This window comes from Drosophila persimilis, unplaced genomic scaffold (assembly GCF_003286085.1).
Source record: "Drosophila persimilis strain 14011-0111.01,24,50 unplaced genomic scaffold, DperRS2 tig00000002-arrow-pilon, whole genome shotgun sequence".
Taxonomy (NCBI): domain Eukaryota; kingdom Metazoa; phylum Arthropoda; class Insecta; order Diptera; family Drosophilidae; genus Drosophila; species Drosophila persimilis.
The window spans coordinates 4,451,378-4,461,822 of NW_020825289.1; the positions used below are offsets into that span (position 1 = coordinate 4,451,378).

The following is a 10,445-nucleotide window of genomic DNA, read 5'->3' on the forward strand; positions in this document are numbered from 1 at the left end:
TCCTGCTATCGATGGTTTGGATCTCGTTCTACTCGTACTTTATGGTGTGGATGATCACCGTGATCGGGTCCACCCTGGCCATCCCCGACACCGTGATGGGCCTAACCTTCGTGGCTGCTGGCGTTTCTGTGCCGGATGCCCTAAGCTCAATAGCCGTTATCAAAGAGGGCTACGGCGACATGGCCGTGTCGAATGCGATTGGCTCGAATGTCTTTGATATCCTAGTGTGCTTAGGTCTTCCATGGTTCATACAAACGGCCATCATAAAGCCCGGCTCGCACGTGAATGTCATCTCCAAGGGTATGTACTCTCTCCCCATCTCCCCCTTCCCCGCCCGCCCGTTTGTGTCTCACCCGCCCGTAGTACTCGTCGTATGCAACATGTGTGTGATATGCCTGGCATGAGTGTTCTAACAGTTCGCCTAGCTGACGTAGCAGCAGCCCTGGCCGTCACCCGGTCTAATCTTTGAGTGCCCTTCTCTTCTCCTCAACCATTCCAGGTCTCGCCTACTCGACACTCTCGCTCTTCTCTACCGTCGTCTTTCTGATCCTCTCGACGCACCTGAACGGCTGGAAGCTGGACAAGCGCCTGGGTATAATTCTGATGCTCTGGTACCTGTTCTTCATCACGCTGGCGTCGCTCTATGAATTAAATGTCTTTGGCTATATGAACCCACCAGAGTGTCCCAGTGAGTATCCAAATCCATTTCCACAAGACGTTCCCCCTAATTGCCTAATTGCCTAATTCCCCTTCAGGCACTTTCTAAGCAACCAAGAGGATACCAGCACCAAGTACCATATACTCGTGTAGTATAGTGCATAAAGAAGCATACAATACATAGTACATAGCACAGACCCATGCATTTGCATATTCATATTCAGAGGAGAGTCGTGCATAGTGCATCAACAACAAACTGAAGCGCCAGCCACAGCCGCCACAACCGCAGGAGTTCGTCATTGTAAGAGGAACCGACTCGTACATTTAATGTTAATTAGTGGACAAATTGAATACTCAAATCGCGTTTTACATGGATTTTTACATTGCACCAACCGAAGAGAGAAACGATAAACGATAAACCAAAAAGATAAAAGATGATTATATATATTATATATTTACTAACATATACATATACAATATTTAATGATATTTAGGCAAATAACAAACCATATACATATGTACGAGAGTGCAGCCACAATTAAAGTACACATACCGGATAAATAGCACTGTAGATAGGGAGACAAATGCAATTAAGCAAGCAACAGAGGAACAGAGGAATTTGTTGCAAAACGGTTTTAAGGAACAAGTCGAACAGAACAACGCAAACTTCTCACACCACAAATCAAACTAATTATACGATCATTATACAACATACATATATTTATGCATATGTATGTCTATCGTATAAGTATGTATCTGCATGTATATACTTTTGTATCGCATCGCTTTGTTAAACAGTTGATCACGCTTAGTTTTAGTTTTTATACCCGATACTCAAAATGAGTATTGGGGTATATTAGATTTGTGGTAAAAGTGGATGTGTGTAACGTCCAGAAGGAATCGTTTCCGACCCTATAAAGTATATATATTCTTGATCAGCATCAATAGCTGAGTCGATTGAGCCCTGTCTGTCTGTCCGTCCGTCCGTCTGTCCGTCTGTCCGTCCCCTTCAGCGCCTAATGCTCAAAGACTATAAGAGCTAGAGCAACGATGTTTTGGATCCAGACTTCTGTGATATGTCACTGCTCCAAAAATATTTCAAAACTTTGCCCCGCCCACTTCCGCCCCCACAAAGGGCGAAAATCTGTGGCATCCACAATTTCGACGATACGAGAAAACTAAAAACGCAGAATCATAGAAAATGACTATATCTTCTAGAGTGCAAAATCTGAACCAGATCGTATAATTATTACATCCAGAATCACGAAAACAATTTCACTCTTTCTCGCTCTGTCTCACTCTAACACACAGGTTTCATGGTCGGTTTTGCCAATTGCAAAATATGAGTTCAAGGATCTCAGAACCTATAAAAGCCAGAGCAACCAAATTTGGTATCCACACTCCTGTGATATCGGAACTTGACCGTTTCCTGTCCAAATTTCGCCACACCCCCTTCCGCCCCCGCAAAGGACGAAAATCTGAGGCAACCACAAATCTCAGAGACTATTAAGGCTAGAGTAACCAAATTTGGTACACACACTCCTTTAAGATGTCACTATAAAACGTATATCTCAGAATTTCGCCCCACCCCCATCCGCCCCCACAAAGGACGAAAATCTGTTGCATCCACAATATTGCAGATTTGAGAAAATTAAAAACGCAGAATCATAGATAATGACCATATCTATTAGATTGCTGAATGTGGATCAGATCAGATCATTTTTATAGCCAAAAGGAACAAATCAATTTGCAGTGGCTACGCAGCGCCCGACGTCACGCTCAGACTGATTTTCTGTCTCTCTCGCACGCACTCTTTGTCGTGTCGTTAAATATTAGCGGCGTCTGCCGGAGGAGAGCCATACTGACTTAGTATCGGGTATAACCGTAGAATTGCGGTGTCCGCAGCAACTCACAACGTTCCCCCTCGTTAGATGTTTTTTTCTTTCAATAAGTATTTAAATTCTAGCTATTAATGAATAAATTTAAATTGTCTCCTTAAACGTTGATCTTGATTTGCGATACCCAGCCCCTGTAGTAGCGAGCCCTAAAGAAAAGGGGTCATGAAGTATAGAGGAAGATGGCAGATTATGACCAAGGAAGGGTGGGCGTGGTCCTTCATTCCAGCTGAGGACGTCCTTTAATCCGTTCGTTTCGCGTGCGTGTGCATATGTGTAAGTGAAGTCTAATGGCCAAAAGTTTTGTTTCTCTCCGGTTCTGTAATTGTACTTGTACATGTCTTGCATGCTCTTTTAATATACAAAAATATCGTAGGTATCAGAATAGACAAATAAACAGAACACCACCCTTTTGCCGACGAGACAGTAGCCGGAATGATAGCGTGCTGGTCGACCTCTGATGAAAACATCAGTCCTACTAATCGTTGTCCACTACATAAAAACAAAAAACTCGAAAAGGTACTTATATTATTATATTAAAGTTTATGCAGCAGGACAGTGAGTAAGTAATATTTTAAAATTAATGCGTGCTCTGCGCGTACGCTCCGCTCCACCCACATTTTTTCCGCCCATCATTTCGCCGTCATTTTTCTACTGGAGGGATCCTAAGCTACGTTTCCTTATTATAATTAAGATTTTGACCTTTCCTTGTTCTCTAGATTTAAGCATTGACTTTGCAGTTTTAGGTTAAGGGCGAGGGGGGAAAGGCCACGAAGGCTACACGTTTTTAATTTGTTATTATACGGCCCGAGGGGTATCTAAGCCCCACGTAGCCTTTTATTTTCACGGCAGACGCCACTGACTTTTCAGGGTCGGTAAACCAACAACAACGACGCAGCAGCGGCAAACGAGAGACGACGAAAACGCCGAGAACCGTAAGTCAGCAAGCAACAAAACAACGGCAATGAAAAGAACGAAACGACGAGAACCGCAAGCCGACAGCATCGACGCAGCAGCGGCAGAAGAGAAACGACGAGAACCGCAAGCCAACAGCAACGACGCGCCAGTAGCACTGGGCACTGCCTCCAGCGGTAGTCGCCTTCTGCTGTTGCTCTTGTTTGCAGAGGCTGCCAATGCTGCCCGGCTGCTGGGATGGAATGATAACATGTTCCAGGATGCGAAAACTCTGATTATCGGTGGTCGATTTCTGTTGGGATAGATACTATAGATAGATAGATGCGATCTTGTGAATTTCAAGTTTAATTGCATTTACTTACTGATATTGCTGGTACCTCTTGATGAGATGCTATATTCGCTTCCATGGGAACGATCAGCTGCGACGCGGTGCCAGATTGTGTCTGCACCACCACACTCGGTTTGGCTGCGGGCGATTGTTGATATTTGTCCTCCGGTGCCGCCATATGCTGGGGGTAATAATGCTCTTCTTGTTGTGGTGACGGGTACATCTCCATATCTATCTTGCCGACACTGGGCGGCACGCCCACTCCTACATCCACCCTGATTGGCACCTTGGAAGTGGTTCCCTTGCTGGAATTCCCCTTTAATACGGTTGACGATATCGACACTATCTGGGCCGCGGTGCCAGACAGTGTCTGCACAATATCCAACAGACTTTCGGCGGGCGTCGTTATAATAACACTGACGCTGGATTGCCCAGGGTTGGCTGCGGCCGTCAGTAGGGCCACCTGCTCCAACTGTGCTGCTGTCAGATTGGAGCAATCAAAGCAATCATCAGCCGTCTGCTGGCCACCGACTTCTGGCTTTTGCTGCAGAGTCAAATTTTCGCACTTCTGCAGCGCAGAATTTGTAATTTGCTTCTCCGCTTCTCCAATTTTATATCCATTTTGGCCATTTTGGTCGACCGGGGGGGGGACCACAATTAAAATTAATATTGAAAGACATTTTTACTCCCCTTCTCTTCTTCATTCACAACTCACATTTGACAAACGAGAAGTCGTACCGTACCGTTATGTTTTCGCATATTTGCTTTGCTTTTTTGCATGCACACATATGTACATACTGGACAAAAAACAATACGTGATGCTTTTTAGTTGTATGTGTTCGCCTTAAAAAACTGAGGCGGCGATTACGAAAAAAGGGAAAACAGAAGAAACAGAACAGCCTGATACTTTGAATATATTTTCTTAATTCAATATTATATTGAATTATATATTGTATATGCAAATATTGTATAGTAATAAATAGTAATATATTATAAAAAATAGTAAAATACCCAAAAATATAAAAAATCTTCAAAGTGCGCGCAAAAGTGAAGCGAAAAAACAGATTTCTGCAGTGTCACGCTGAAGCGTGAGACTGAAAAGTTTGATTTGATTTGATCATGATATGATGCATCAAATTGTGTTACCTTTTGTGCGTACTTTATCTGAGCAACAGGTACTTAAGGCGGTTAATTTTATAGAGCGGGAGAGTCAGGAGAGATACCTCTACGATGGCCAAATCTCTCTCGCACGCAATCTTTGTCGTGTCGTTTAATATTAGCAGCGTCTGCCGGATGAGAGCCATACTGACAAAGTATCGGGTATAACTGTAGAGTTGCGGTGTCCGCAGCAACTCACAACGTTCCCCCTCGTTTTTATACCCGATACTCAAAATGAGTATTGGGGTATATTAGATTTGTGGTAAAAGTGGATGTGTGTAACGTCCAGAAGGAATCGTTTCCGACCCTATAAAGTATATATATTCTTGATCAGCATCAATAGCCGAGTCGATTGAGCCCTGTCTGTCTGTCCGTCCGTCCGTCTGTCCGTCCCCTTCAGCGCCTAATGCTCAAAGACTATAAGAGCTAGAGCAACGATGTTTTGGATCCAGACTTCTGTGATATGTCACTGCTCCAAAAATATTTCAAAACTTTGCCCCGCCCACTTCCGCCCCCACAAAGGGCGAAAATCTGTGGCATCCACAATTTCGACGATACGAGAAAACTAAAAACGCAGAATCATAGAAGATGACTATATCTTCTAGAGTGCAAAATCTGAACCAGATCGTATAATTATTACAGCCAGAATCACGAAAACAATTTCACTCTTTCTCGCTCTGTCTCACTCTAACACACAGGTTTCATGGTCGGTTTTGCCAATTGCAAAATATGAGTTCAAGGATCTCAGAACCTATAAAAGCCAGAGGAACCAAATTTGGTATCCACACTCCTGTGATATCGGACCTTGACCGTTTCCTGTCCAAATTTCGCCACACCCCCGTCCGCCCCCGCAAAGGACGAAAATCTGAGGCAACCACAAATCTCAGAGACTATTAAGGCTAGAGTAACCAAATTTGGTACACACACTCCTTTAAGATGTCACTATAAAACGTATATCTCAGAATTTCGCCCCACCCCCATCCGCCCCCACAAAGGACGAAAATCTGTTGCATCCACAATATTGCAGATTTGAGAAAATTAAAAACGCAGAATCATAGATAATGACCATATCTATTAGATTGCTGAATGTGGATCAGATCAGATCATTTTTATAGCCAAAAGGAACAAATCAATTTGCAGTGGCTACGCAGCGCCCGACGTCACGCTCAGACTGATTTTCTGTCTCTCTCGCACGCACTCTTTGTCGTGTCGTTAAATATTAGCGGCGTCTGCCGGAGGAGAGCCATACTGACTTAGTATCGGGTATAACCGTAGAGTTGCGGTGTCCGCAGCAACTCACAACGTTCCCCCTCGTTAGATGTTTTTTTCTTTCAATAAGTATTTAAATTCTAGCTATTAATGAATAAATTTAAATTGTCTCCTTAAACGTTGATCTTGATTTCCGATACCCAGCCCCTGTAGTAGCGAGCCCTAAAGAAAAGGGGTCATGAAGTATAGAGGAAGATGGCAGATTATGACCAAGGAAGGGTGGGCGTGGTCCTTCATTCCAGCTGAGGACGTCCTTTAATCCGTTCGTTTCGCGTGCGTGTGCATATGTGTAAGTGAAGTCTAATGGCCAAAAGTTTTGTTTCTCTCCGGTTCTGTAATTGTACTTGTACATGTCTTGCATGCTCTTTTAATATACAAAAATATCGTAGGTATCAGAATAGACAAATAAACAGAACACCACCCTTTTGCCGACGAGACAGTAGCCGGAATGATAGCGTGCTGGTCGACCTCTGATGAAAACATCAGTCCTACTAATCGTTGTCCACTACATAAAAACAAAAAACTCGAAAAGGTACTTATATTATTATATTAAAGTTTATGCAGCAGGACAGTGAGTAAGTAATATTTTAAAATTAATGCGTGCTCTGCGCGTACGCTCCGCTCCACCCACATTTTTTCCGCCCATCATTTCGCCGTCATTTTTCTACTGGAGGGATCCTAAGCTACGTTTCCTTATTATAATTAAGATTTTGACCTTTCCTTGTTCTCTAGATTTAAGCATTGACTTTGCAGTTTTAGGTTAAGGGCGAGGGGGGAAAGGCCACGAAGGCTACACGTTTTTAATTTGTTATTATACGGCCCGAGGGGTATCTAAGCCCCACGTAGCCTTTTATTTTCACGGCAGACGCCACTGACTTTTCAGGGTCGGTAAACCAACAACAACGACGCAGCAGCGGCAAACGAGAGACGACGAAAACGCCGAGAACCGTAAGTCAGCAAGCAACAAAACAACGGCAATGAAAAGAACGAAACGACGAGAACCGCAAGCCGACAGCATCGACGCAGCAGCGGCAGAAGAGAAACGACGAGAACCGCAAGCCAACAGCAACGACGCGCCAGTAGCACTGGGCACTGCCTCCAGCGGTAGTCGCCTTCTGCTGTTGCTCTTGTTTGCAGAGGCTGCCAATGCTGCCCGGCTGCTGGGATGGAATGATAACATGTTCCAGGATGCGAAAACTCTGATTATCGGTGGTCGATTTCTGTTGGGATAGATACTATAGATAGATAGATGCGATCTTGTGAATTTCAAGTTTAATTGCATTTACTTACTGATATTGCTGGTACCTCTTGATGAGATGCTATATTCGCTTCCATGGGAACGATCAGCTGCGACGCGGTGCCAGATTGTGTCTGCACCACCACACTCGGTTTGGCTGCGGGCGATTGGTACATCTCCATATCTATCTTGCCGACACTGGGCGGCACGCCCACTCCTACATCCACCCTGATTGGCACCTTGGAAGTGGTTCCCTTGCTGGAATTCCCCTTTAATACGGTTGACGATATCGACACTATCTGGGCGGTGCCAGACAGTGTCTCTTTACAATTTCCAACAGACTTTCGGCGGGCGTCGTTATAATAACACTGACGCTGGATTGCCCAGGGTTGGCTGCGGCCGTCAGTTGGGCCACCTGCTCCAACTGTGCTGCTGTCAGATTGGAGCAATCAAAGCTATCATCAGCAATCTCCTGCTTGGCCGTCTGCTGGCCACCGACTTCTGGCTTTTGCTGCAGAGTCAAATTTTCGCACTTCGGCAGCGCAGAATTCGTAATTTGCTTCTCCGCTTCCAATTCTCCAATTTTATATCCATTTTGGCCGACCGGGGGGGGGACCACAATTAAAATTAATATTGAAAGACATTTTTACTACTTCTCTTCTTCATTCACTTCACCACTCACATTTGACAAACGAGAAGTCGTACCGTACCGTTATGTTTTCGCTTTTCTTTTTGCTTTGCTTTTTTGCATGCTGCACACATACACATACATCCACATACATGGATGGACAAAAACAATACGTGATGCTTTTTAGTTGTATGTGTTCGCCTTAAAAAACTGAGGCGGCGATTACGAAAAAAGGGAAAACAACAGAAAACAGAAGAAACAGAACAGCCTGATACTTTGAATATATTTTCTTAATTCAATATTATATTGAATTATATATTGTATATGCAAATATTGTATAGTAATAAATAGTAATATATTATAAAAAATAGTAAAATACCCCAAAATATAAAAAATCTTCAAAGTGCGCGCAAAAGGGAAGCGAAAAAACAGATTTCTGCAGTGTCACGCTGAAGCGTGAGACTGAAAAGTTTGATTTGATTTGATCATGATATGATGCATCAAATTGTGTTACCTTTTGTGCGTACTTTATCTGAGCAACAGGTACTTAAGGCGGTTAATTTTATAGAGCGGGAGAGTCAGGAGAGATACCTCTACGATGGCCAAATCTCTCTCGCACGCAATCTTTGTCGTGTCGTTTAATATTAGCAGCGTCTGCCGGATGAGAGCCATACTGACTAAGTATCGGGTATAACTGTAGAGTTGCGGTGTCCGCAGCAACTCACAACGTTCCCCCTCGTTTTTAGATGTTTTTTTTTCTTTCAATAAGTATTTAAATTCTAGCTATTAATGAATATATTTAAATTGTCTCCTTAAACGTTGATCTTGATTTCCGATACCCAGCCCCTGTAGTAGCGAGCCCTAAAGAAAAGGGGTCATGAAGTATAGAGGAAGATGGCAGATTATGACCAAGGAAGGGTGGGCGTGGTCCTTCATTCCAGCTGAGGACGTCCTTTAATCCGTTCGTTTCGCGTGCGTGTGCATATGTGTAAGTGAAGTCTAATGGCCAAAAGTTTTGTTTCTCTCCGGTTCTGTAATTGTACTTGTACATGTCTTGCATGCTCTTTTAATATACAAAAATATCGTAGGTATCAGAATAGGCAAATAAACAGAACACCACCCTTTTGCCGACGAGACAGTAGCCGGAATGATAGCGTGCTGGTCGATGGCAACGCCGGATAGCTCCAGGTCGGTGCTATTGAGTCGGTTCAGTATGGTGAATGGTAGGAAAGGATAGGAACAAACACGTGCAATAAGATGCTTCAACTGTGTAAGATCCTCTGCAATCCGGTTCTGGAAATCCACGCGCACCGGTGGGAACTCCGTATCCCGCCATTTTGCCGCAGTGAAATGAAAATTGTAAACGGGGCTCAGTACTCTGTCGACAACGCGATATTTTGCCAAAATCTTCCGCAGATGTACGATATCCCAAAGTACTGGGTACTCCCTGGCGGCGCTCACTCTCGTCAGCAAATTGGCGGGGCATCCATCAGATAAGATGCCCATCAGCCGGTTGGAGTACCCATGCCGTTTTATGGCCTCCAGCACCATGGATAGACTGTCATCTATCTCCTCAGATCCCATTATCTTATCCTCAACCATGGCCTGTGAAATAATGGTTATGTTTATACATAAATATATGAATAATATAATATATATATTTACTTACCAGCTTCATGTGCAGGTAATTGAAATTGGAGCCATCGAGGTTGAAACCTGCGATGGCCAGCACCTTCCACTTCCCGTGCCAATCCCATTTGACATGGAATTCGTCCAGAATGAGGACGAAGGGCTCTATCTCAAACTTCCGAAGATTGTGGAGCATGTTGATTTGGCCATCGTAGAGGTATCTCTCCTGACTCTCCCGCTCTATAAAATTAACCGCCTTTAGTACCTGTTGCTCAGATAAAGTACGCACAAAAGGTAACACAATTTGATGCATCATATCATGATCAAATCAAATCAAACTTTTCAGTCTCACGCTTCAGCGTGACACTGCAGAAATCTGTTTTTTCGCTTCCCTTTTGCGCGCACTTTGTAGATTTTTTATATTTTGGGGTATTTTACTATTTTTTATAATATATTACTATTTATTACTATACAATATTTGCATATACAATATATAATTCAATATAATATTGAATTAAGAAAATATATTCAAAGTATCAGGCTGTTCTGTTTCTTCTGTTTTCTGTTGTTTTCCCTTTTTTCGTAATCGCCGCCTCAGTTTTTTAAGGCGAACACATACAACTAAAAAGCATCACGTATTGTTTTTGTCCATCCATGTATGTGGATGTATGTGTATGTGTGCAGCATGCAAAAAAGCAAAGCAAAAAGAAAAGCGAAAACATAACGGTA

At 43.4% G+C, this 10,445-nt stretch overlaps 1 protein-coding gene across 1 annotated transcript; it reads left to right on the forward strand.

The window, feature by feature from the left end:
- On the forward strand, positions 1–1,070 carry LOC6589966 (probable sodium/potassium/calcium exchanger CG1090). Its single transcript, XM_002015566.2, has 3 exons — positions 1–300; positions 500–688; positions 756–1,070. Exons 1-3 carry the CDS (start codon positions 12–14, stop codon positions 764–766), a joined length of 489 nt encoding a protein of 162 aa, XP_002015602.1. The 5' UTR covers positions 1–11; the 3' UTR covers positions 767–1,070.
- Positions 1,071–10,445: the final 9,375 nt, after the last annotated feature.